This window comes from Saccostrea cucullata, unplaced genomic scaffold (assembly GCF_032062105.1).
Source record: "Saccostrea cucullata isolate Sc308-1 unplaced genomic scaffold, CSIRO_AGI_Scuc_v1 ctg2224, whole genome shotgun sequence".
Taxonomy (NCBI): domain Eukaryota; kingdom Metazoa; phylum Mollusca; class Bivalvia; order Ostreida; family Ostreidae; genus Saccostrea; species Saccostrea cuccullata.
The window spans coordinates 1-27919 of record NW_026936421.1 but is presented as its reverse complement, the minus strand read 5'-3'; the positions used below and the strand labels follow the sequence as shown (position 1 = coordinate 27919).

Here is a 27919-nt window from a genome sequence, read left to right as displayed (position 1 = left end):
TTAAGCTGCTTTTAAAATGTGCATTGAAAAATTTTAAATTCCCTCTACAAGTAATAATAGTATGATGTAGTCCCTTGAGAAATTTGAAGCTTTTAGGAATAAAACATGTACAACTTACACAATGAGCCCTAAAGATGGCGCAGGGACAATCTCAAAATTTCATGTAAACCAAGCCTATTTTCACTATTTCTCCGCAGCCGCAACTGCTTCCAGGCCCGTGCTAATGACATAAGCTACCACACAAATTGCAGAATAACATTTGTACATACCAATGAACAGCAAGAGATAATGGCTCAACCACCTCTTTTTTAAGCTACAATTCATCCTATGAACTCACCCCGCATTTCTGGTGAAATACCAGTAGAGTGAGTTGTGAGCTTAGTTTCGTATTTCTAGTCCATATCCCATACACTGTAGTAGTGACAATAAAGTGTCATATTTCAATAAAATACACAAGGCCACCAATTCCCTCCAAATGCACCCATAAAATATTCTAGCCATAAAATTACCTACAATATGCACTCAAACCTCAGGTTTCTCTATTTTTTCTATTTTTTGACCGGTACTTTATTCGAAACTATCCTCTGCCACCTTTAAGGAGGGTGTTGTAAGAGATCAAATTCACGTAAAGCTAATTCCAGCCTAGTAGATTCCGATCCATGCGCAGGAACGTTGCTCTGATAAAAAAATAACAGAGCAGAAATCAGCAAAATTCGGACCTCAAACAGTCTGATAATTTTACATATAGAACAGTATTCGGCATATATCCATTACATAGATATATTCGCCTATAAGTCGGTCCGGCTATAAGTCGGTTTTATTAAATAAGCTTGTATATTAGATGAACTGAACTCATACAAAACCTTACATTTAATAGCTCGCCTATAAGTCGGACAAAGAGTTTTAGACCAAAGATTAACTCCCAAAAAACCGACTTATAGGCGAGAATATACAGTACGGTAAGATATTATTTCAGAATATTATTTACGCTAAACTTTAGAGAAATTTGTACCCCGCTATAAAGTGCTTGCGGGGAAATGGTAAAGTACATTGTAATATTTCTATGACGCAAGGATTCAATATATGTCGCATAGCAATTCTGTAAGTTGTAAAGAGTTAAAGGAAACGAAAATGGGGAGATTTAGGATTTTTTAAAGCTTACTTTTGTTGAATTGAATTGTATAACGTTAAATTGAAAAATTATATGACACCTCTAATGTTTCGGAGGTCCGTGTTTGTTCTGCTCATATTTTGCATAATATTATGGATTTTGATATTGAAAACTGTTCATTATCTCCATATTCTTCTTCCTTATATATTTTAACATTAAACTTTAATTCCTTGTCGTGACTTCAGCCTACCCTCGGGAACCATTAATTGAAACGTTTTTTTTAAAATCTACACTACATCAGGAAGCTTCTACATATAATGTTAAAGATTTTCTGTCCAAGTGGTGTATCTATGAGAAGATTTCCCAATAGACTCTATTCACGCACGCGCTAGAGTTCGTAGCGATAACGAGGCTGACCTGACAAAAAGCACATGTGCGAGCAGACGCTGAAAATGGACGGCCATGCGAAAACGGGCTCCGCGGCTTATTGTTGTGTGCCGCTTTGCAATGAAGACAGTCGTCGGGGTACAGCGACATCCTTCCACTCTTTTCCAAAGGATCCATCTGTACGGAAAGAGTGGATTATCAAAGTACGGCGAGACGAAGGCCCCGACTTCCATGTAAGTTTTTCACGTGACTTACACAAAGTTTATCGATTTTGTGGATATAAAAAAATCCCTCACTGAAACATCTTAAAAAAGTTACATATTTTTAATTTTGATGATATTTTCCTTTAATTTCATTGAGTTTTGACATACAGGACCCTTATAATTTATCACAGTGAGGCGATAGATTCCATAGCCTCACCAGTGTTGTTTACGACTAGCATGCTAACGGTGCGAGCGAGGTTTGAACGTTTCGTATCATCTCGCACTACATCTCTACACACTATTAAGTTAGATGATTAAATTTCGATATAACAACTTTTAATAAATTTTCTAGTCATATAAAATGTTTTTTGGATGATAAATATTTATATAAACGTTAAAATCCAAGCCCAGTTCCAACCAACAGGCAGCTTAATTAGTTCCCAAAAGAAAAACAACTCTCTTCATAACATCTGCTGCCTGTATAGTATTTACACTGTATCACGATACATGTTCAATATTTAAATCAATTGATCAAATCGATCGACCTATAATTTATAGGTCATATGGGCATCAACAAAAACAAAAAATAAAATGCCAGCCATAAACTGTTCTGAGAATATATACATGCAACACTTGTAATCAGGATGTCCAGTTCCTTTCTGTCAACTATGAACTACTTTTCATCAAATTTTGTCTATGAAAAATTCTTTTGTTTACAATATCCTGATTTGTTTTATGCACCAACTTGAATTTTTTTTTTCTCTCCAGCAACCCCTTGCATAGCCCCTTCACAATAAGTGTGGTACTACTCTTTTTCAGGGCAAAATGCTATATTTTGGTTAATAAAAGTAATTGTTTCTTTTTGTCATTTGATTATCTATCTGTATAAACAAAAACGCCATCAAACATAATTTACACATAAATTTGCCCTGCAAAAGAGTAGAACCACAATTATGGTGAAGGGGCCAATTGACTTAATAAGCCAAGGTAAGCAGTTAAAACCTTGTGCACCCTTTAATTAAATTAATATCTTCCTAACATTATATAGATGTTTTAAATGAAGAATAATAAATAGTGTACATACAGTGAGGCCTAAAATAAAATTAAGTTTGTTTGCAGTTGCCGACCGACCCACTGAAAATGCACCCGACCCAAACTTTTTTTAGCCATTTGGAAATTTGATTTTTTTTAAAAAAAAATTTCAGAATATTGAAACAGTTTCGTTTTCAAATTTTGACACTTTTTTATCATTCAGTAGTTTATAACAAGAGGTAAGCTTATGCATGTCTAGTAGGTGCATGAAAACCTCTTTTAATTGTTATCTAACAAAAATCTGATTTTTTTTTCCAAAAAAGAAAAAAAAAGAATGCCTACCTACCGACCCAGTCTAAAATTTATAGGTCAGCAACTGCAAAAACAGAATTTTTTAAGTTTGGCCTGATACTTTTTAATACATGTACATGTACACATAACTTTTGAATTGTCATTGAAACAATAACAATGCCGATTAGATGTTCTACAACTTGATTGATATTTTTCAGATATCAAAGTCCACATTTGTATGTTCCAAGCATTTCAAAGAAGATGATATTGTAAAAACATTGACAGGTACAAGGCTACAAGCAGCTTCAAAGTTTGAGTTCGTTTGCTGCTACTTTATTAAATTGTTGAGTAAAACAGGTTGGCACATGATCAATCTTCCATAAAGCCCTTCGGGCTTTATGAGATTTGAATACATGACCAACCCGTTTTACATCCCAATAAAACTCAAAAAATGATACCTTATTTCTTAAATAATGCACATAAGTGAGCATTGATCATTTAGATTTATAATAAATTTATATCGATAAATGTTCAATTCTAAATATATAAACTTTCTGAAAAATCAAGGTGATCGATATTTCTATTTAAAGTTCAAAAATCAAGTTGTAATTTGGAGTGAAGTGCAACAAACATGTAATATTTTAATTTGGAAATAGATAATTAAATATTTTATAATGGTTAAAATTAACATGTCTACACACCTTGTAGGACTAAGAAAATTGAAGAAAGGCACAGTACCGAGTATATTTCCATGGACTAAGAGTGCACCAAGCCGTAAACCACCCAAGAAGAGGGAAGGACCTCCCCAGTAAGAGTTTATGAGTCATGATACAATTTAATTTGCAGTATTAATTTTGCTTCTGATAAACAAGGAATGCGCTGCATTTGTATTATTTAAGCACTGAATTGTAAATTTTGATGTCCATCATGTCACAACATGGACAGCTGTGCTCACAAACTGAGTTACATGCATAAGCACATACATATCATGTGTTTGTACAGCTGGTCATGTTAGGGAATGATGGACATGAAAATGGACAGTTCGGTACTTATATTACCATTTAAATAATAAATACAGCTTGAATAATGCACACCATACCTGTGCAAGGCCATAGTAAATAAAAACCTAGATTCTCATCCTCGTGACAAATTAAAAAAAAATGTTTTCTAAGTCTTAATTAATTCAGATCGGGATCGGTAATCAACTAGTATTCAACTTTCGTTCTGTGTCCCCCATATGTCAGTGTGATTTTCATGGCTGTTGTCTTGAGATCATTAAACAGGATCATCAATAGTTGTGAAAGACTCCTGATGCGAGATGATGTATAGTAAGAGATAAACATATTTAAAATTGACTCTATTATAACTATTTATGACTTTTAGATGTATAACAAAGATATATATCTGACAACAGATATAACGCTTAAATCTGCACCATTTGATAAGGTCAAAAATATCTGTGTAATGGAAAAAGCAAAAAAAAACTTGTTATGAAATCCACCACCTGCCTCAATTTCAAAAAAAAAATGAGAATCAAGTCTTTTTATTTATTAAATCCTGATCATAGGTTATTGGCTGATTATTGTGCCATTGTAATAGCTCACCTGAGCAGACGGAAAGCTCAAGTGAGATTTTCTGATCAAATTCACAGGCCTTTCGATCACTTAAAACAATTATGTGTGTAAAAAAAATAAAGGTATTGAACTCTTACACTGGGTACCCTATTTCTTTTTTTTATTCAAATGCTCTAAAATTCTACTTTCTATTCAAATCTATTCATAGATAAACATTCTTCATTTGTACCAAAGCTCACTCTGAAATTCCATATACGGTACATTTCGAGATATTCTGAAATCAATTTCAAAAATGACCTACTTTCTTTTACTTGACATTAGCTTGGGCCCCTGGTCATTCACATGTAAACAGATGATGTTTAAAGTGCAGCGAAGAGTTGCAAAGTATTTGCTTAATTTTTCAACAATTCAAAGTTGATTTATTACTCCAGATTGTATGCTTAAGTCGGTAGTAATTCCTTTTGCGAAAAATTAATTTGAAAACATTTGCATCAACAACTGCACAGCCATGTTGATTAAGAATGTAAATGAAGCCATGGTAGAACAAATATTTTCCGGAATGCATTGTATACCTTTCAATTTTCAAAACATTTAGACCGCTAAAATGTTTTAGCTCACCTGAGCCGAAAGGCTCAAGTGAGCTTTTCTGATCACATTTTGTCCGGCGTCCGTCTGTCTGTCTGTAAACTTTTCACATTTTCGACTTCTTCTCAAGAACCGCTGGGCCAATTTCAACCAAACTTGCCACAAGGTATCCTTGGGTAAAGGGGATTCAAGTTTGTTCAAATGAAGGGCCATGCCCTCATTCAAGGGGAATTAATGAAAATTTGGTGGCATGATTTAAAAATCTTCTTCTCAAGAACCACTGTGCCAGGAAAGATGAAACTTATAGAGAAACATCCTCAGGTAGTGTAAATTTAAGTTTGTTCAAATCATGACCCCCAGGGGTAGGGCGGGGCCAAAATGGCCGACCAAAGTTTTACATAGAAATGTAAAGAAAATTCTTTAAAAATCTTCTTCTCAAGAATAGCAAAGCCATTATTGGTCTTGGGACTAGTTTTGGATTTAAGCAAGTTTAAACCAATTTTGTCTTTTCCTAGCCACAGTGCTCAGGTGAGCGATGTGGCCCATGGGCCTTTTGTTGTGACTTAATAATATCATATGATCAAATTAGAGAAAACCTTGTAAAGCTCGAATGCAAATGAACAAATATTTATTGAGTTTAGAATAAATTCTGGGAAACATTTGTCCCATCGTTCCCAATTTACAATTAGTGTAGCTCTTGTAAGGCCCAAGCTAATGTCGAGTTAAAACAAGATGTGTTTGTGAAACACTGTGTGCCCGGCGGCAACAAATTTCGAAAAATCTATTTGGAAGTGGATTGATTTCAGAATATCTCGAGAAGTATAAGGAATTACAGGATGAACTTTGGTAGTAATGAAGATTGTTTATATTTGAATTGATATGGAAAGAAAGTAAAATTGTTAAGCATTTGATTTAAAAGAATTTTATTTGCGAAAGAAGGTACCCTACGAAAAAGAGTTTCATACCTTTATTTTTTTTCCAACACCTTAATTTTTTTTCTAAAGGCCTGTGATCAAATTTGTCTATTATCTGTCATTGGTGTTTGTTGTCATTACAAATAATATTCACGTTTTCTCTCATTGAGCTAGTTTCAACCAAACTTGGCACATGCATGTACAATCCTTGGGTGAGGGAAAACCCAAGTTTTTTACTTCCAAGGGGAGAAAATTAAGAAATAGTCAATGAAAATTGTGGGATCCTTTAAAAATCTTCTCAAAAAAACAGGAGCCACAAAAAATGAAACTTGCATGAAACCTTATTGATATAAAGTACTATAGATTCAAGTTTTACTTAATTAATGAGAATGCATAGAAAAAAAAATAAAATCTGTAAATTTAAAGATATATATATATATAACATTTACATATTTAAACATGTATTTTGCATGTAAAATGTGTGCAAATTTAAGGCATTTAAAACACCATTACAGGGACATTTAACGTAGCTACGGATAGCGATCACGTGACATTGCATGTGAATTCTAAATTAAGAATTTTTCGGTTGGCTTATTCCGGAAATGCGCATAGTTCAATATGGCGGACTGCAAGTTGTAAACAACGTGCTCCGAGAAAAGTACAAGAGAAACGTTATAGGAACGCTCAGCTGTAAAGGTAGATCAAGTAAATTAGAGCGAATGAGAGAATACACATCTTAAGAAACAGAAAACTATAAAACCTTTTTATGAACTAAAATGTCTGTGTATCGCAAACGACCGACTAGCACCCCCTATTCCAAAGCAGACGACGCTGCTGGTTTGAATCTCAATCATGATATGACATGGATGAAATCGAAAGAGGGACGAAGATTTGCTGAGATGAGGAACTTGACAAATCAGTTTATATGCTCTCAGTCACAGTGATATCGTTTGTATCTTTTCCAAAAACTTTGAAAGCGATGGTGACTAAGTACTTTATTGTATCAATACATTAGGCCTACATGTAAATGGGTCTGATAGTACTGTATTATTTATGGATTTATCGACACTTTCCACGGGAAATCCTGGCCCCGAAAGTAATACGATGGAGAGGCTTATGATCACTGTTGATATCAACTCAAAAGTAGCTCTTGGTAAGTCATATCTTTAGATATTTACATGACATACTTTCATGATAATAGGCCTATTTTAATTCAGCATTAAACTTCATCCTTATGAGTATTAGTAAATTCAGAGAATGTAATTAAGGGACTGTCATTCATTTGATGGGGGTGGGAGGGAGGGGCAAATTTCATGGGTGCCAGATTATGTATTTACAGTGAAGGACAGATAATTTATTTTTATTTCCAAGATCACTGGGGGCCTAATTCTTGTCGGATTGTACCTAGGATATATTTCTATTCAAAAAATTCGACATTTTATAATCATTTAGGGTATTTTGATTCACCTTTACAGTATTTACATTTTGACTTTAAAAAATAATTTTGGGATAAAACATGTTTGAAAAGTAAATTAATTTATCAATAATCAGGTAAATTTTGTGTATATTATAATTATTTTTGTTGCTCTGAGTGAGTGTTTCAGTTTGGTAAAATTTACAGTAGCCCTGCAGGGCAAGTTTAAAGGCATGTTTAGTAGTCCAAACTCAATATTCAGTTGTCGCGGGCCAGCGGACTACCCTTAGTGTTGAACCCTGGACAGATTATTTTTGTTTTTCTTCACTGGTAAAAACTGTGTCAGTGTGGTAAACATTGAAACTGTTTACATGTTGTTTGCTGGTCAGATGAAATTGACAAATCTTTATATTACTGCTGCTGTATAGTTAGAATATTGGCCAGACAGTGGGGCATTTTAATTTAATGTTAGATTTACTGGTTAAAAAGTGATTTGCCAATCAACTAATATAATGAAATTTTGGTTTTGCTGGTATACATGTATATTTATTTGATCTATTTTTTTTTTCAGCCATCAAGATGGTACTTTCTGGTAGAGGACCACCAACCCATAGCAGACCAGGGGATCTTGATGTCAGCATAATAGTGATTATGGTTAAGTCATTTAAATTTTGCTTAGTATGATAAATTTAATATTAAGTGTAGAAAATTGGCAATTTACATGTATGAGGTGTAAATTTTTGCAAGTTATATATACATGTATGTAATATGTAATGGTTTGGGCCATGGATATATATCGTCCAGGGTAGCTCAGTCTGTATAGCACATGACTAGTGATGCAGGGGTCTCAGGTTTGATTCCCGGTCCATCCATACATTTTCTCTTTTCCTGTTACATATATATGTTTTTTTTCACCGAAATTCTATATATAAGATATAGACATTGTGAGAAATATATTTTGATGTTGACTGCAGATAATATTGTATTTGTTAAATTTTATAAATTACAGATAGATTCATCAGTACAGAGTACAAGGTATATGAATATGAAGTTTAGACCATTCATGCTGATGATGATTCAACTACTGCAGCTCGACGGAAGAATGATTTTCCACCCCTTCCAACAAAGAGCAGGACAAGAATCGCTTGTTGAAAATAAACTAACATAGTCAATAGACTACTTTTCTTTGTCAGCTTTATATTACTGGGTACATGTATCTCTTGATTGAGTGTTACATTTAAAGTGGAAACTAATCACTCCACATATAGATTTTTTTTCCATTTTTCATATTTAATCTACCCTGTTTTATGTCTGGTGTGGTAATAGATCACTCCACATGCAGCCTTTCATGTTTAATGTACTATGTTATGTTTTGTATATGTCAGTTGCAGTATTACACTGCTGTAGAGTGTAGATTATTCTTTTTCAAAAAAATGTATGCATAATTTAACATCGACTTGTGATGTCGGGTTCAGTAATAGGCCAATCAACAGATACTCTCTATTATGCATAATCTACACTGTGAGTGTTTTTCAGGCTTTTTAATAAGCTGCTCAAAATATTCATGTAGAATCTTTTTTTTTTTAACTTTTTATATAAAATGTCTTGCATCAAGTGTTTTGTCCCAGTGCAGCATTGTCATTTTGTTTTTAATTTTTAGGTATACGTAGTTTATGTAATTTTATGTCTCAGGTCAAGGACGGTTTTAGACTAAGCCCATTTCATGTTTTTTTTTTCTCTGTTTAGCGTCCAACCTTCAATCAAAAACCTACCTACATGTACCTATTTGTATATAAAAATATAGCCTAAAAAATAAAACACAGAATGTACGTGTATCATGTCTATAGTTATAATAATAGTGTAAATCTGAGGATTTTATTTCATCAATCTGCTTTTCTGGAAGAAATATCTATTCTTCAGCAAAATCAAAATAATAAATTTAAATGCCTATGACATATTTATTGTACATATTTGAGAAATTGACAGAACTCAAAGATGTCAACAAAAATAATCAAGTGTAGGGGTTCTGATTTTCTTTGATTGTCTGATACATGTAGGTGTCAAAAACCAAGGTGCGATTGGATGCCAAACAGAAAAAAGACTTGGAATGGCCTATTAAATGTTATTATCCTACCTGCTCATGAAATAAAATGACTTTTGATCAATTTGAAAGAGTACTGATCATATTTTTTCAATGATATTCTTATTATTCTATGAAATAGAAATTTGTGAATTTTGCAGTGCTATGTCAGATGGATTTCTTTATTCTGTATGACCAAAATGTATTTTTCGACAGATTAAGTAGAATACATTTGACATGTTAATAATTAGGGGGATTTTTGACATTGCAATGAAAAAAATATCAGATGCATAAAAGGAGGGGGTGTATTAGACCATTCTGTAACTTAATACATGTAGTTAATTGCCTCTTAATGCAGCCGAGATTTCTGAGTGAGAAATAGTATTGGACATTTTTGTCATACAATATATTTTTTAGAAATCTATAAGAAAACATAGAATTTGTTTGCATGAAAGTAATCAAAAGGGATCATGTTGAAGAATATTTAAATGTGTTTTTTTTAATTACATTTTTGTTCAAGTATCTATTGTTGAAATATAAATTCATATTTTAATTTTGTTGAGGAACTTTTTATGGATAATTTCAATATTGGTTTAATTACATGTTTTATTGCGAGAGGAAGGGGGGGGGGTAACTCTTCCAAGTTATTACTCTATATGTATTGTTATTTCATAAAAATATTTTCTTTAGTCATTTAATAGCAATTGATTTTTACTTCTAATTTATTTCTTCAGTTGTTTTTCCCTAATTTGCTATGCATTTTTTGGAATAGCCACTTTAATCATTATTCTTACCTTTAGGATGGGAAACCAAAAGAGGGGGGGGGAGGGGGTAGTTGTGGACCATCTGGTACCTTTATTAGCCCTCAATGTGACCAAGATTTTTTGAGTGAAGAATAGTATTAGACAGATCTTTCATATAATGATAAAAAATAAAAATTCTATTGGACAGATTTTTTTTTAGAATTTAAAAAGTGTCAAATTTGTGTGCATGAAAATGGCCAAATTGGTCGAATTTCAAATGTTCTACATGGATTATTCTCTTACTTTATATATGTTCAGACAATTCCATTGTTTAATTAAGTTTATAGTATCAATATTGTTTAAAAATAATTTTTAATATTGAATGCATATTGCACAATAAATTTTTTATGGGTAATAATTATCTTGTATTATGATTTTTGGAGTGACTGGAAAGGGGAGGTAACTCATTACCCCCTGGTTCCGTAATTTACCCACAATGCCATGTTCATATTTCGACTAAGTGTTCATTACACATCCCTTTACATCTTGTGAAAATTTCAACAAAATCTATTGACAGGTTTTTTTGGGGTCAGGTGTCCGTAGCTACCTTAATTTGTTTGCACACACTGTTGCAATTACGCTACTATATATCTTTCAAAAAATAATGGTTCATTGCTTAAACATATCATCTCATATGCAGGGGTAGACAAATAGAATTTTGCAGTACTTGCCCTCGGACAGGTTACCATCGTAAAACTACTTGTCCTACCAAAAAATATGCTCCCAAGTGAAAAAAATCCTCAAACAAATCACTCTAAGAAATCACTAATGAATCAGTGATTTGAAGATGATTTGTAAGTGATGCAAATTCCCATGCAAATGAGCTAACAAATCACTCCTAACAAATTGTAAGCAAATCACCCTGAAATCACAACGAAATCACTGATAGTAAATCATGTAGAAATCACTTCTGTTGAACAAATCGCAACCAAATCACTCCAAATAAATTGCAAACAAATCATATCAAATAAATTGCAAACAAATCACTTTAGTTTAACAAATCACTTTCAAATCACTCCAGGTGGTTACGCACTTGTGTGTAGGATGCTCATGTAACCATCCCTCAAATATTTGAAACACACATGCATGCATACCGGTATTTGTTGTATATGAACAAAATACTTTTGGCAAGTGTATTTTTAAAAAATAAACTTTTACTAGGATGTGTCCTCATTAAGATGGCATCATGTATTTTAGATGTATACACATGTACTTGGCTCCAAATTTAGAATATGATATAAGCATTAATTGTTGACTTTTAGAAGTTGGTAAATGTTTTCTTATCTGAAATACATATTTTTCTAGACACTTTGAAAAAGCCAGTACTTTTCTGAAGCTTATAGCTTTACATAGATTTTGTTTAAAACATTGATTGCCACCGACTTTGTTGTTGGTAGAAGAACAATAAATTGCATGTAAACATTGGGAATATTAGCTGAATCTCAAGAGGAAATGATAGCATAATACAGTTATACATACCTTAAAACTATATTCTGCATGACTATTGAAAAAACATCAGTTTCAACAAAAGAAGAGAGGTATGAATCTAGAAAAGCACAATGTAGCTCCTTTCATTTCAATTCAAATCTGATTAATGAAAATTGGCGGTAGAGTTTCTAATACTGACTAATCAGCAAGCAAGGCGGAAGTTATGAAGTAAATCATTCTCAAATCACTCTGAAGAAGGGCCATGAGATCAACAAATCATTTACAAATCACTTTGAAGAAAGACTAAGTTAACAAATCATCTTCAAATCACTCTGAAGAAAGACTAAGTTCCAGAAATCATGTTCAAATCACCTTGAAGAATGGCTAAGTTCAACAAATCATGAAGAAATCACTGTAACAATTTCCTAAGTTTAACAAACCACTCAGAAATTGTCTGAAATGGGAAAGAAATGACAAGCAAATCACCCTTTTATAACAAATTGTAAGCAAATCATAGTCATCATTTTAGTAGAAAGTGATTTAAGCATGATTTGTTAAATGAATTGCTTACAAATCACTGAAACAAATCACTTTTAAGTGATTTTAAAGTAATTTGTAGGGAATTTGTGAGTGATTTGTTTGAAAAAATTTTCATTTGGGCTTGTCCCAACTTTTTCTTAAATAATATAACATAGAATTCAAGCATTGATCTTAAATTATTTCTGTTGAGTGAGACACCAAAACACTACATGAAGACCATCCTAGATCTAAAATCGCGAAATTCTTCCACAGATAAATTTAGAGGAAAATGTTTTATTTAAACGTGTTTAAGGAGTATTCCTCCTTAAAATTCTGCAATAAGATACACCTTTCTTTAAATTAATGTATTTATATAATGAAAAAGGTAAAGATATCGAACTTTGATCAATCTCATAAAACCCACAAACAACACGAATCTGTGAACAGAAACACTACTGCATGGCGATTAAGAGATCGACATCATGGCTGTGTGATTGCCAGGGAACAGCAATCAACAACAATTTTAATACCACTAGCATCTGTATTCACAGTATGAATTTTAATATTTTGACAAATGTCTAAATTCCCATACAACGTTTTTGACGACATCGATAACTCCATGTTTTACGACATCTGCATATTTTAACAACACATTAATGGGTTAATTCTAGAGGAGTTCCGATTATTCGATCTATGTGCAGTGGTCAACAGCAGTGAAAACAGGTGCTTTGCTGTGATTCATGTGATTACTTTAAAAGCGATTACACAAAAGATATTTGAGAACCGTGCATGATTTTTTTTGTTAATTGGTAAAAAGTACTTGTCAGCGGGCAGGCACCTGTTATCAAATTACTTGCCCTCCAACCAAAAATGGTTGTCCCGGGCGTCGGGCAATGCTATTTGTCTAGCCCTGATATGATAGTTCAAATCATCCCAAAGGGAAAGGGGCACAATAATATGGTCGAAGTCTTGGATTAAAATAAGTAAATTATTTTATTTAGACACTTTTTCTCCAGATAAATCTGTATTGGTACCAATGGATTATGGTATTATCTGGATGTGTAAATGTTAGCGAAAAGTATGTCATGAAAATTATTTCTACATGCAATATTGTGTTTGACCGAAAACTTTTTCTTTTATCAATTTTGTATGTAGTGAAGCTTGCATGGAACCACCGACTTGTAAAAAGTATTGCATTTTGTGATCAAATAAATCATAAAGGTTTAGGAATGTGCAAGATTTTTAAGTCCCAATGACATATACTGGTAGCTGAGTTTTCAAAATTCGACTGTATCAAAATAAAACATTGCTATGTATAATATTTTACTTGTATAATGATACATATTGATCTTTTCAGAGAAGAAACATCAATTATTAAGAAGCAGAAAACATCATCGTCAATCTCGTTAGACACAGACCAACATTCATCAGCAACTTCAACATGTGCCAATGACACTTCAACAGATATGCCATCTGAAGAGCATGACTATTGTTGCCAAGCACCATCTCTTGAAGAAGATCTTGAGGTAAAACACGGATCAAAATTGTAGTTCCTTTGATCTTGGGGGCATGTTGTCTGTAGCCTACACCTGAGCTGAAAACTCAAGTGAGCTTTTCTGATCACCCATTGTCCGTCGTCCTTCTGTCCGTCTGTTAACTTTTCACATTTTCAACTTCTTCTCAAGAACCACAGGGCCAATTTTAACAAAACTTGGTACAAAGCATCCTTGGGCAAAGGAAAATCAAATTTTTAATATGAGGGCCAAATCTCCTTCTGAGGAGAGAAAGTCAAGAAAAGGCAAAAATAGGGTGGGGTGATTTATAAATCTTCCCAAGAACCACTGGGCCAGAAAAGCTGAAACGTGGAAGCATCCTGGGGTAGTGTAGATTCTAAATTAATCAAATCATGACCCCCAGGGTAGGGTGGTGCCACAATAGGGAATCCTAGTTTTACATTGAAATATGAAGGTAATTTTTTTTTTAATCTCAAGAATCATTAGGTCAGAAAAGCCAAAACTTATATGTGGAAGCATCCAGCTGGAGCAGTGTAGATTCTAAATTAACCCCCGGGGATAGGATGGGGCAGTAATAAGGTATTCAAGTTTTACACAATAGACAGTACAAGGGGGAAATTTGTCAAAGAACAGAATGGACCAAATTACTCAGGTGAGTGATGTGGCCCATGGGCCTCTTGTTTATTAAAACCACAATGGAAATCTTATCAGTTAACACAATTTAAAAGCAAACCACCTGTATAGAATTTTTTAGCAACGTGTTCCATCAAAGAAACATCCAATGATGTGCATCAATAATATAATTAATGTTTCAACATGTAAATAATACTGTATACTGTTGCTCATACAAATTTAAATAAAAGAAGAAAATGTCTCTGTGATATTGTGGTAATGTTGATATTAATTTGGAATAGATAAACCATGTGCATATATCACTGTGTAATACATGTACTATATTGCAGGCAATGAAGATACACATTTCTAAACTAGAAGAAAGGGTACAGCACCTTGAGAAGAAAGTAGAGAAGTTCGGAATTGAAAGATTTTCCAAAGATCCAAATTTGATAAATTTTTACACTGGTTTTTCTACTTATGATATTTTTTGTGCTGTATATAATGTTGTTGAGCCAACAGCCTCAAATATGATTAGGTGGTCACAGTTCAGAGAAATAAGAACATTGTTTGTAATCCTTTTAGAGAAGAGTCTTTGTCAATTGTAGATCAATTTTTTATGTTTTTATGTAGAATTAGACAAGGTTTTTTTGAAGAAGATTTAGCACAACGTTTTTGTGTGTCTCAAAGCACTGTTAGTCGTATCATTATTACTTGGAGTAATTACTTGTATTGTATTTTGGGATGTTTACCCATATGGCCAGATTTAGATATTGTTAAACAGAATATGCCAGAATGTTTTAAGACTACTTTTCCCAATACACGAGTTATTTTGGATTGTACAGAAATACGTGTGCAGACTCCAAGTGCCAAAGTACTTAACTCTCAGTCATATTCAAATTACAAGTCTCATACTACCTTTAAAGGCTTGATTGGTATAACCCCTCATGGTGCTGTATGTTTTGTTAGCAGATTATTTACTGGAAATATTTCTGATAAAGATGTAACACAAAGAAGTGGTATACTTGATTTATTAGAACAAGGTGATGATGTGATGGTCGACAAAGGTTTTTTAATCCAAGATTTACTTGACAGTGTTGGTGCACACTTGATTATTCCACCTTTTTTAGGAAATAAAGTTAAATTTAGTAAGGATGAAGTTACTAAAACTCAGCAAATTGCAAGACTAAGAATTCATGTAGAAAGAGCTATGAGAAGATGTAAAGAGTACCATATTTTTGATAATGTTCTGCCATTGTCTGTTGCTGGGACTGTAAACCAGATTTGGTCTGTGTGTTGTTTATTAACAAATTTTAAAGAAAAGTTATTTTGACAGTTATATTTTCAATTGTTTGATACTGTTTATGTGTGTGGCATGTAAATGAACATCATCTGCATATTTGATATACCAGACATGTACAAGTGAGAAGGTACACATACCTGTATATATTCAAAACAGAAACATGGCTTTAGTGTACAACACTTTTTTCCTTTGCATGCTTTGGGAAATGGATTTTTCTTTGCAAATTTTCATTGATATGTTTTCAAGTGATATAGATATTTTTGGAAAAAAATTAATATTACCATGAGATTTTATCTAGGTTTGGGTAACTTTAAAAATCTAATACAGATATTTTAAAATTTGATTTAAGTACAAAATTTTTTAAATTATACTGTATACGCAATGCTATCATAATTAGTTTTGGTAATCAATGCAATTGGAATTTCATTAAGATTTAAGTTGCATAAATTTTTCTTTCTTTTTTTTTTTTTGTATGAACATAAATGACAACTTTTTTGAAAAGGACAACGCTTTGAACAAAAACTTGAATCTACACTATATAAGGAAGGTTTTGCCTCTGATGGCTATTAAAGTGGGGTTATTTTAGTAGAAAAAAATAATGATGCCAAATTTTCATTCTTTCCCAAACATCTCCCAATTACATACATGTATAGAGAGAATGGAGTACTTCATTTATAATAAACAGATGACAGACTTTCTTTAATCAGAGAAAAGCTTAATTGAACTTTTGGATTAACAAAATTAACAAAGAAACTAAACAAACGAAAATAACAGCATGCATTTACTCACATGTACAATTTTTTTTTCTCTTTATGATCCATCATAGATGTTATTTTCAGTATCGAACACATTTTGGTAAAAAGTAATTGAAGTAAAATATGTCAAGTTTTTGTTTGATTTCCTGCCACTTTCCTGGTACAAAGTTAATTCTTTCCAGATGGTAGTCATCTTTACACCAAATGTACAAATCGCACCACAAAGCACCGGTCAAACCCATTTGACCCATTATCTGATAATAATATTCATGGGAGGATTTTAGTTTGTAGCTGTTATTCACAAGAGTTAAATATTTTAAATTTGTGATAGAATCTGCATTTGGACATTTAATTTCTAAGAGTCCATACATAGGAACAGAGTTGGGGTCTATGACTTTCCTGTCAGGAGAAGTTCCCAGATAAAAACATGAGGGATTGATGACTAACCCTGCTTTAAACACATTATTTCCTGTTAAAGTGGCGTATGCTTCTGCTGCCTCCTGTTCGTGTTCAAGTCCAAATTTCATTGCTGCTGTTTGAATTTTGTCACTTTTTAATAATGCGTCAGCCAAAGTTTCGAAATCTTTTTTCCTTGAACAAACTCTTTTAAATGTAGATGAAGTAATTCTGTGTTTTCTTGCTGAATTCCAGTAGGGATTTTTAGACTGTTCGATTGTATTTTGTTCGATGTCGTCAGAATCAGTTTTTGACACGGCAAGTCCATCATAAACATTTTGTTCACCCAGCTTTAGAGCTGTATTAAAAGTTTGATCAAGAATAGGTAAATTATAACCAGGAAAAGTAGGAAACGCAGGATTGTTTATAATTGTATCGTTACTTTCGTCAATTTTCTTTTGCTGATAAGAAAGAAGGGAACCTTTAGGCACTGGTCCAACTTTTGATTCAATGGTCTCAATGGAATTAATTTTGGAGGAAGGTGGCAGTATGGTTTTAAATTGAGCATTTGTTGCCATTATATTTTGATTGAGAGATTCCAAAATGTTCTGATATGGTATAGGTTGCTGTATTGGACAATAAAATTTTGATTTCACACCATCTGTTCTTTTTATTTTTTTACAGGTAGTTTTCTGAATATGTACATCCTCAACTGCTTCAGGACGGATACCCTCTAACTGTTGGGGTATATGCCATGTTTGAGGCATTGATGTCTTAGATTTGACACATGGCACTGTCTTTAAACCAAGCTTTTGATAGTGGGCTAATGTGTACATAAGGCCTAAAATATGGCTGCAATGTCCAGAGCCTGCTTTACATGTGCAGTTAGAACTTTCAACATTGGTACAAGCTGCAGCTTTTAGGGCAATTTGTAAATTATGTGGGGGATCATTTTTCCTCATAGAAGGAAAGCACTTGGCTCTAATACAAGCACCAGTGCCCCCTGATGTACATGGTCTCACTGAAACAATAGAAGAAGCTTACTTAGCTTCCTTGTAAATGAAAATTGATAAGGAAACAGAAATAAAACAACCAAGGACAAAATGAAACTGATTTCAAGAAATGATTAGAAATTTGGACAAATAAAATGAAATAAAAATGAATAAAAGAGATAGAAAACCAGGTTGGGATTTATTTGCTACATTAGTAGGAAAGCAAAAGATTCGGATGATCTTTTTTTTTTAATTTATACATGTATTGAATGTAAATTTAAGCTATATAAAGACTTGAAATTGCCAGATTTCTTGGTATATAACGTTACACCTCTACAGGACTTTGACATTTGTGAATATGGTAGTGTGGAACATGTTACATGTACATATTGACTAGGTTTTTAAGGAGGAAAAAAATAGGGGAAAAAATAACCCTGATGCAGTGCATAAATTCTAAATTATTGTCTCTGGCCTCTTCAACATACATTTCCCAAAGGATTGCTTCTTTAAATCTGCATGTATATTCACTTTATATCCTAGTCATCGTCTCAAGCCACGGTCCGGAGTCCGCATATAGCTCTCTCCTACAGAATGGGAGGATTGTACATTTTGGCCGTGGTTTGCGATGATGTATCCTAGTGTGCACAATGAAAATATTGAAATCTATTGATCTAAATCATAATCAAAGCTTGTCTTTCATTCTTTGAAGGTATGTAGCACATGTATGTACATGTGTGCATTATTCAATCTGATTGATAGTACACCTGTACATGTGCAGGCATTGAAAATGCAATTGCAACTACATGTATATAATTTATACACAATAACATTTATTACATGTATTTCAAATGAAGCATTCTAACCAATACTGAAACCAAGACATCACGTACATCGCAACAAGGTTGATAAATAAAAGGTTAAGAATCCTAAAATTTGAAATGTGTTTGTATATGTGTACATGTATTTGAATTTAGTTTATAGTACCCTCCGGTAAGCATTTACATGTAGTAACCATCAAATTAAAGTTCTGTATTAGTATATATGCATACCAAATTTTAAAACAGTGCTTTGTTTACATTTAAAATTCCATGTTCTATTAATGAAATGCCTTGCAATTTTCAAAAGGAAAAAATCAATCAAAATACAGGAATATCAAGACATATAGATAATAATTAAAAACCAAAAAAAAAAAAAAAAGGAAGAAAGAAAAGAAAACAAAGACATATATCAAATGAAAATAGTTTAAATTTATTTATTAACAAAATAAAAAAAGTAATGTGTTTATAAATGACACAAGGTAAATAATCACAGCATCGATAACGTCTACCTTAAATGGACTTCATTCTTTGATAACTATATAAGCCACGCCCACTTTAGTGCACGTACATTTCACATAACGTGGACATAAATTTCTTAATTTATATCATTTTTTTTCTTTAAAAATGATAACTAAATGTATGTGTTCTCTACTTGTGGTGAATATTTATTGTTTTCCATTCAATGAATTTCAGTAATAATGACAGATATCAACGTAAAGAATTCTATGAATGCTGTCCGATGGTCCATCGTAAAATTGTAAACAAACCTTCAATATCATGAACATATCCTTCAGCAAAATTGCTGTATCCTCTTTTGAGAGATTTATTCGGGATGTTTGACGTGGTAGACCATGCCGATATTACATCGTCGGTTATCCTTGGTACGCTTGCGAGAGAGCGCGTCCAAGCTGAATGACCTTCGCCGCACTTCGCCATTTTCTCGTAGTGAAGGACGCTAGTTTGTCAGGTCAGCCTCGGTTTCGTATTTTAATGGCGGACGCGTGAATAGAGTGTATATAATTTAATGGATAACACCGATTATCTATCCACTGGGGCTATGATTCGGACAATCAAGAATCTACTTAACCTCGGGAAGCTTTCATATTCGTTTGAACTTTTCTGGCAACGTGGCTTTTGATAAGACTATTTTTAAATAGTGTTTCTTACTGTAGTGTAAAACTTTGTTTCCTAGTTATGGCCCCAATACACCCTTGGGGGTTCTTGAGAAGATTTTACAATGAACCAGCCTTTGTAATCCCTTTACCAAATCAAAAAAAAAATTAATGGCAAGTTGAAATGGCCCTGCGGTTCTTGAGAAATTGAGAAAATATAATGTTACAAGTTTTATGGATGTCAAACAACAAGTCCACGGTCAGAAACACGTTAAATTTCTATGGACATGCAGTACAGTTCTCAGAAACCTGTAAAATAAAGCGCTGAAAATGGTTCGTTGTCATGAAAATACAGGTAAGGTTATGAAAAATCCGCCTATTGTCATTAAAAACAGACAAGCAGTTCTTTAAATGATGGAATAAAAAAATAATTCTAAATGGTTTCCCCTTTTAACGAGGACGGTGGCTATTCATTTCAACAAACTTGAATCTCTTTATCCAAGGATACTCTATGGCTCTGGGAAAATGTTGAAAATGTGGAGAAAAAATAAAAGACAACAAACAACGCACTTTATACAGAAGCCAGGCACACATAAATAAAAAAAGATTTTATTTTGGGGTTAGCTAATTGTCATAATATATATCTCTTTGTGCCAAAGACTTTTCGTATTACATGTATATATATCAAGGACAATACAAATACATAGAATAAATTATGATTCAAAGATTGAAAAGAAAATAAATTCATTCTTTCAAAATAAATTGATACACAATAACATATATTCAGTTCTATAGTAAATTGATTTCATTTAAACATTTTTGTTGCCTTAAACTTTACTGGGATTTGGTAAAAGTTCCATTTCCCTACCTACGAATTATTTCAAACATACTAACATGTATGAGTTTTAGCTAAAAAAAAAAAAAGAATAAACACAGAGAAAGTATAATAATTAGGGGGGGGGGGGGGGGGGCGGCGAAATAAATAGAAAAAAATTATTAAATATTACAAAAGATGTACAGAAATTTCTAGAAGTAATCATTGCATCAAACAAAACGGCCGGGCTTTTTAATTAATGTTTATTAAGTTAAGTACAAGTTTTAACGGTATGTTAAATTATTTCCTAATTAAAAATTAAAAAAAACATTTTAAAAATAGATGAGGATTCAGTTCTCAAAACAAGACATAAAGAGTTCCATTCTCAATAACAGCGGGAATTAAATTTGACTTATGCGTTTGTAGTATGCATTTGGGTTTGTTGAAGTGAGTGAATTTTTCGTACTGTAACCTGATGAATAACAACAAAAATTTGGCTTATGTCAATCAGATATTCAGGAACTTGGCTACTGCAAATTTGTACATTTTTATTACTCTGTAAAGTGCATCTTCATTACATCTACTGAATTCATTGTATTCAGTCGCACCAGAATTACATAAAAAATATTAAAATGTGAAGCTTCAATCAACTTCTTAATCAATGTCTATGCCTAATTTTTTGTTTGCTTAAAGAAAAGTTGAACAAATATTTCTGATCAATGTGTATGTAACTATCAACATTTTTATATCACGAAAGTTTAGTATATATCAAGAGTTGTTCTTTTTCAGGGCGGAATATTTGGAGAAAATTTGTTGATGCTTTCACTTTGATGTAAACAAATGGGAGATCCACAATGCCGCTACATCACGAAAAAATACAACTCATTACCGCTACATTTTTTTTTCAAATTTTCGACCCATCATTACTGCTACATTATTTCAGTTGAAAACAACTCATTGAATCAGCAAGGTATGTAGGTACGGAATATAAGTTTCGATCACAAAGTCAAATAATTCAACACAATGTTTTACAGTAACTTCTTTCATTCTAAAAAATTCGGCAATGTTGACAGAAGTTAAGTCTGATGCTTAGTTTGTCATAAGCATGCCAAATATTAATGATGTAACAGGTATTTGCTGAGATAGGTATTCGAGTCAATCGCGTGTATTTAATGAAGAATTCCACTATACGTCTTATGCATTGTTCATTGCAACTGCGTGTCCTGGCTTCAACACTGCTTTTTTTAATATATTTTACATCTAACTTGACTTCCTTGACATGAGTGTCTGTAACATTTCATTATGTTCCATGTCAAGCTTTTGTATAATAGATTCTTCATCTTCCATTTTCAAGGTCAGCATTTCAATATCCTTAATTTCAGTCATGTATTTCTTTCGAGTGAAGGATTCCAATCTTTGACAGATATCTGACATCATTGACCAAGCTTTTGAGGGGTAGAAGCTGAGCTCACATGTGCAGCCAATCTATTTCGTATAAACCTAATTCTCTCAATATCGTCACCCACTGTCACCTCACCTGCTTCTGGCTGGTATCCTCATTTTCCTTTTGTTGGTTTTGGGATCGTTAAACAAATGCTTCTTATCATCTTGTATGTAAAGGAATAATCAAATTCCTTTTATCATGCATTTTTTGCTTTTTTCAAAGATCTTCCTGATCAAGGTTCAACTTCAAATTCTTCCGGTCTTTGCCTGATAATGAATTCACCTTATTTTCAATATCAGAAGGGGGTACTTCTGATTTTAGAATATCTCTGTAGGCCTGATGTAAGACATCATTTGTTGCCATTCCAAGTTTGGCAAATCTGGATCGCCCCAGAAGATCTTGTCCAGAAGCCGTCGAAGTGCTACGATTACTGATTTGTCTGAAAAAAAGATTCCACATATTTAGTTAAAAATAACAAACATCTTTAAAGATATATATAAAATGACAAAGAAAATTAAATGGTAAATTAAATCTGACGTATAATATTTTTCTTGGACATGAAGATCCTGCATTGAATATAAGTGGAGACAGTATTTAATGAATAAATTAAATTTGAATGTTGCTAAGATCTCATTGTCATGCATCATTATTCGATAAAAGAAATTATCAGAGTTGATAGATTGGTTTACATTTTCCAAATATACGATTTCTGTATTGATGTTGTATTATATATTTCAGAAGAATTACCTGTTCCCAATATTTTTTTTTATATCTTCTGTGATGATACGATACGTTTTTTTTGCCGGACAGGATGGACAAAGAAAAGTTTCTTTGATAAACTTAGACTCACTAATAGCAGAGCTTTCTTTGCTGTCACAAAATCCAGTAGATTTGCATTTGAATGCAACCCGGAAATCCGAGTTTTTTTGGAAAGTGTTGGAGAGGGAGTGTAATATACGCTCAATGTTTTCTCTAATCTGGTGACAGATTGAAACATTAACTTTTCTATCCACAACAAACACCTGCAAATGAATTTCTGATTGAGTCATTCCAAGCATGATGTTATGGTGCTGGTCATGAAACACTAAAATGGCTGCAGTCTGGTAAATGCATCCTCTTTCTTCATCTGTTAAAATCTCCCAAGGAATCTCCATGCACGTTGCTGCAAGACGATGGAAAATTTCAATAGGAAGAACATCAAATGTGTAGCAAAGGATGGACGAGGCAGGGTATGATGAAAAACAGTCAACTGCAAATCGAATCTTGTTCATACACGGGACATACCATATTTTGTCGCTCATTTTAGCTAAGACTCCTAACTTCTCCATGTACATCATGATATCCTCTTTGTGCTCAAGGTAACCATTGTTGTTCATTCCCCCATATGGCAGATAGCAGTTTTTCACTTAACTCTACAGTTTCATCGAATTTGTCCAATTTGAAATGGTGACTTTGAATGAGTTTGTTAATATACTAGTTTCATCAACTTGTTTTTTTTTCTATACATTAAGCTTAAAGTATCAAATCCTACATACACAATCATTGCTATTTGATTATGAATAAGACTAGTTATATGTTATAGAAAGTTCATGTAGTTATTTAATTACTCCATTCATCCAATGAGTAATGCAAATATTTTAAACCTCCTTGACTACATTTATCTATTTTAATAATCCTTATTTAATTTTTTTCAAAAGGTAATTTTCTAGTATCAGGAAGCTTAAGGCTAATCAAGAACGTCTTTCCAAATTCTGCAATGTGATATTCCAAATATTTCACCCTACATGTTACAAAAACATTCTTATTTATATCTTGCTAACTTTTAATCTTCAATGTACTTTTAATTTTTTGCATATCTGAAACAAGAGAACGCAATATCTCCAAATTGATAACATCTTCCTCTTTCAATGTCAAATTTTGAATTCTTTTAAGGCTGACCAAGTAATTCTTTCCAGTGAAGGTTTCCAGTCTTTGGCAGATATCTGACATCATTGACCAGGTGTCATCGAATTCTGTCTGAGGGGTGGAAGCTGAGCTTACATGAGCAGTCAAACCGTTTCGGATTGACCTAATTCTCTCGATATCATCACCGACTGTTTCCTCTCCTGCTGCAGGCTCGTCTCCCCATTTTCCTTTGGTTGGTAAAGGAATCTTTTTACAAATGTTTCTGATCAATGAGTATGTCAATGAAATATCAAAATGCTTATATCCCAAATGATTGGCATCTATTAAGAGTTTTTCTTGTTCAGGGCGCAATCTTTTGTGAAAATTTGGTGATGCTGTCACTTTGTTATAAATAAGGGAAGGGGGGACCTCCATCTCTAGTATATCTCTGTATGCTAGATTCAACACATCATTTGTTGCCATTCCAAGTTTGGCAAATCTAGATCGGCCCCCAAGGTCTTGTCCAGAAGCCGTTGAACTGCTGGGATTACTTGGTTGTGTCTGAAACAAGATACAACCTTATTTATTTAATATTACTAACGTAAACCGCTTTTAGAGGAAACATATTAAAAAACAAATAAAACAAATCATATTTTAAATTAGATGTAAAACATAATTTCTTTCTTGGAAATTAAGATCCTAAAGTGGATATAGGTGGAAGCAGCATTTTATGAATAAATTAAATTTGAATGTAGCTATGATTTAACAGTATCTCAATGTCATATAATCATTCAATAAGAAAATGATGAATTGATGTAGTATTATACTAAAGGCGCTTGACGTTTTTAACCTTTCTCTTTATAAATAAAAAAATTCCCTACCATGATAATAAACCAGGTCAGACACGTAGCCATCTTAGATGTTTTTCAGATCAGCTACCTCACCTCGATTTTTAGTCTACAATATGTTTAAAATAAACAGATACAACCCTTTCCTTGGAATACTTAGCTTACGTATGCCTCCACTTTCGGGCAATCCAACTCAAACCACATTAAACCCTCTCTAATCTTTAAAATATCGCTTCATACTCAGTCTACTGCTACCGACTCGGTAAAAACTTAAAAAAGGGAGGCCGGAAGTTGATGTTATTATGTAAATGAAAATTCCCTCTACTTAAATTTGATTGCGATTAATTACTAAAGTATTTATATGAAACATACCAGTAAAACTGTTCAAGCTCCATTATTTGTGTGTATTTTATTTTTCATGCTATAGATTTACATGATGCAAACAGTTCGTTTTCTTTTTCAAATATTACCACAATTTTAATATTTATAACTCTTAAGACATGTAAGATATCAACCAAACAGAAAAAGGCTTTCCCGGATTATGACGTTCTAACATAAACTTCCGGCCTCCCTTTTCCAAGTTTTTACCGAGTCGGTAGCAGTAGACTGAGTATGAAGCGATTATTTAAAGATCAGAGAGGGTTTAATGTGGTTTGAGCTGGATTGCCCGAAAGTAGAGGCATAGTTAAGGTAAGTACTCCAAGGAAAGGGTTGTATCTGTTTATTTTAAACATATTCATGATATTGTAGACTAAAAATCGAGGTGAGGCAGCTGACCTGAAAAAATCCAAGATGGACACCTTGTTTATTATTATAGAAGGGAATTTTTTTTATTTATAAAGAGAAAGGTTAAAAATGTCAAGCGCCTGTGTATTGTACATTTCAGAAGAATTACCTGTTCCCAATATTTTTTTATATCTTCTGTGATGATACGATGCTTTTTGTTTGCCGGACAGGATGGACACAGAAAAGTTTCTTTGATAAACTTAGATTCACTAATAGGAGCGCTTTCTTTGCTGTCACAAAATCCAGCAGATTTGCATTTGAATGCAACCTGGAAATCTGAGTTTTTCTGGAATGTGTTGGAGAGTTTGTGTAATATACGCTCAATGTTTTCTCTAATCTGATGACAGGTTAAAACATCCACTTCTCCCTCCACAACAAACACTTGTACCTGAATTTCCGATTGAGTCATTCCAAGCATGACGTTATGGTGCTGGTCCTGAAACACAAAAATAGCTGCAGTCTGGTAAATGCATCCCCTGTCTTCATCTGTAAAAATCTCCCAATTAGGAATCTGTATACACGTTGCTACAAGACGATGGAAAATTTCAACAGGAAGAACATCAAACGTGTAGCAGAGGATGGAGGAGGCATGGTATGTTGAAAAACAGGCAGCTGGAAATCGCATCTTGTTCATACAGGGGACATACCATATTTTGTCGCTCATTTCAGCTAAGAGTCCTAACTTCTCCATGTACATCATAATATCCTCTTTGTGCTCAAGGTAGCCATTGTTGTTCATTTCCCATATAGCGGATAATAGTGCTTCATCTAACTCTCCAGTTTCATCAAATTTGTCCCATTCTGAGGCAAATTCAAATAAATCTTCTTTTGCATGATTTTTATCTGTTATGACATTTTTAAATGCATCTGCAAACCACTGAACATCGAGAATAATAAAGTTTCTAAGAATTTGCTGATCGAAGTGTATAATTTCTTTGACGTCATGGAAGAACTGCAGCATGGGACTCATATCTTCCGTAGTGTGGAGCTTTATTCCCTCTGGCAATGTTTCATTGAATGACTCAAGTTCACCTCTGCTCAAAATCTTGCAGATTTTCTTTTCCTGAAAGAATGTTTCGAACATAGCCCATGACTGTGGAAGCTCTTCACCCCAGTGATCGAGCTTGCAAACAATATCAGCAATGGACAGCTTGATTTTTTCAATGCTTTCATTATCATGGAAACCAACTGCAAATCGTCTCTTCACATCAATATGTTTTTGCAATAATTTCTTCTTCATGTCTAGAGTCTTCCATACTTCTCGGAAAAACAATTCTTTTTCCTAACAAAAACAAAATCCTTATTTGAAAAAAAAAATGTCATGGTAAAGAAATGCTCGTAATCATACAATAATGTTTAAAATTTAGATCCCACAGATTTCATTACACACAAGCTTAAGTATACTTGTATATATTATCTTAAATATTTATAACAGATCAGAAAAACCATTACAAAGTACAATATTTCTGTAAACAGTAAATAACGATATATAAAATTCACTTGTATTCTCAAAAAAGAGAAAATCAAATTATTAATTCTGTGGTTTAATTTATAATATATCCATGAAACCAATAACTTTTAAAAAAACATTGACATTAATGCCTTTTATCTATCTCTGAGGCAAATCATGAGGTATATGAGTAGGTATATAAGATAAAAGGCCCATGGGCCATATCGCTCACCTGAGCAACTCAGCTAAAATAAATTTGTACTTTATTATGTTTTTATATTGACGATCAATAATTGTTTTCTTGTTGTTATGAAGGATTTAACGACTTTCTATGTATTCCTTCATCAAACCTTGATCACCCACTCTACCCATGTTGTAATCATGTTTTGAACAAACTTGAATCTACACTACCTGATAATGGTTCCATATAAATATGAATAATCACAAAATTGCTGTTCTCTAGAAGAAGAATGTCGAAGTTTTTTTTTTCTATGTAATCCTTTTTAAAATTTGGATCACCCATTATGGCACAGGCGCGGATCCAGGATTTGGAGTTAGGGGGGGCGCCAAAATTAGGCAAGGGGTCTGGGGGCCGCCTTGAGGCCCCCAGTGGATCCAGAGCAAAGCCCTGGTGGGGACCCAGAGGGCGAAGCCCCCGGAAGCTCCTGGATTCTTGAGATTATGAAGGGTTAAAATGAGGTCTTCCAAAGCCCTGGTGGGGGCCCAGGGGGCGAAGCCCCCGGAAGCTCCTGGATTCTAGAGAATTTTAAGGGTAAAAATGAGTTCTACCAAGTAGACATATTTGATTTACGCTAACTTTGGCAATTTTAGGGGGGGGGGGCGCACGCCG

General features: G+C 33.3%; 2 protein-coding genes and 1 long non-coding RNA gene across 3 annotated transcripts in view; 2 read left to right on the top strand and 1 right to left on the bottom strand.

Moving 5' to 3' along the window:
- Positions 1-17578, top strand: part of LOC134245569 (uncharacterized) — a 61009-nt gene extending 43431 nt beyond the window's left edge. The window contains exon 2 of the long non-coding RNA XR_009987457.1: positions 17094-17578. This is a non-coding gene — a long non-coding RNA (uncharacterized LOC134245569). The remainder of the gene's footprint in view (positions 1-17093) is intronic.
- On the top strand, positions 1479-3836 carry LOC134245570 (THAP domain-containing protein 2-like). Its single transcript, XM_062727847.1, has 3 exons — positions 1479-1731; positions 3243-3309; positions 3733-3836. The coding sequence occupies exons 1-3, from the start codon at positions 1543-1545 to the stop codon at positions 3834-3836; spliced, it is 360 nt and encodes a 119-aa protein (XP_062583831.1). The 5' UTR covers positions 1479-1542.
- A 3439-nt stretch (positions 17579-21017) lies between the features above and the next one.
- Positions 21018-26918, bottom strand: LOC134245571 (uncharacterized). The gene is made up of 3 exons (XM_062727848.1): positions 25729-26918; positions 22849-24546; positions 21018-22540 (listed from the first exon to the last, which is right to left on the bottom strand). Exons 1-2 carry the CDS (start codon positions 26857-26859, stop codon positions 23917-23919), a joined length of 1761 nt encoding a protein of 586 aa, XP_062583832.1. The 5' UTR covers positions 26860-26918; the 3' UTR covers positions 21018-22540; positions 22849-23916.
- Positions 26919-27919: the final 1001 nt, after the last annotated feature.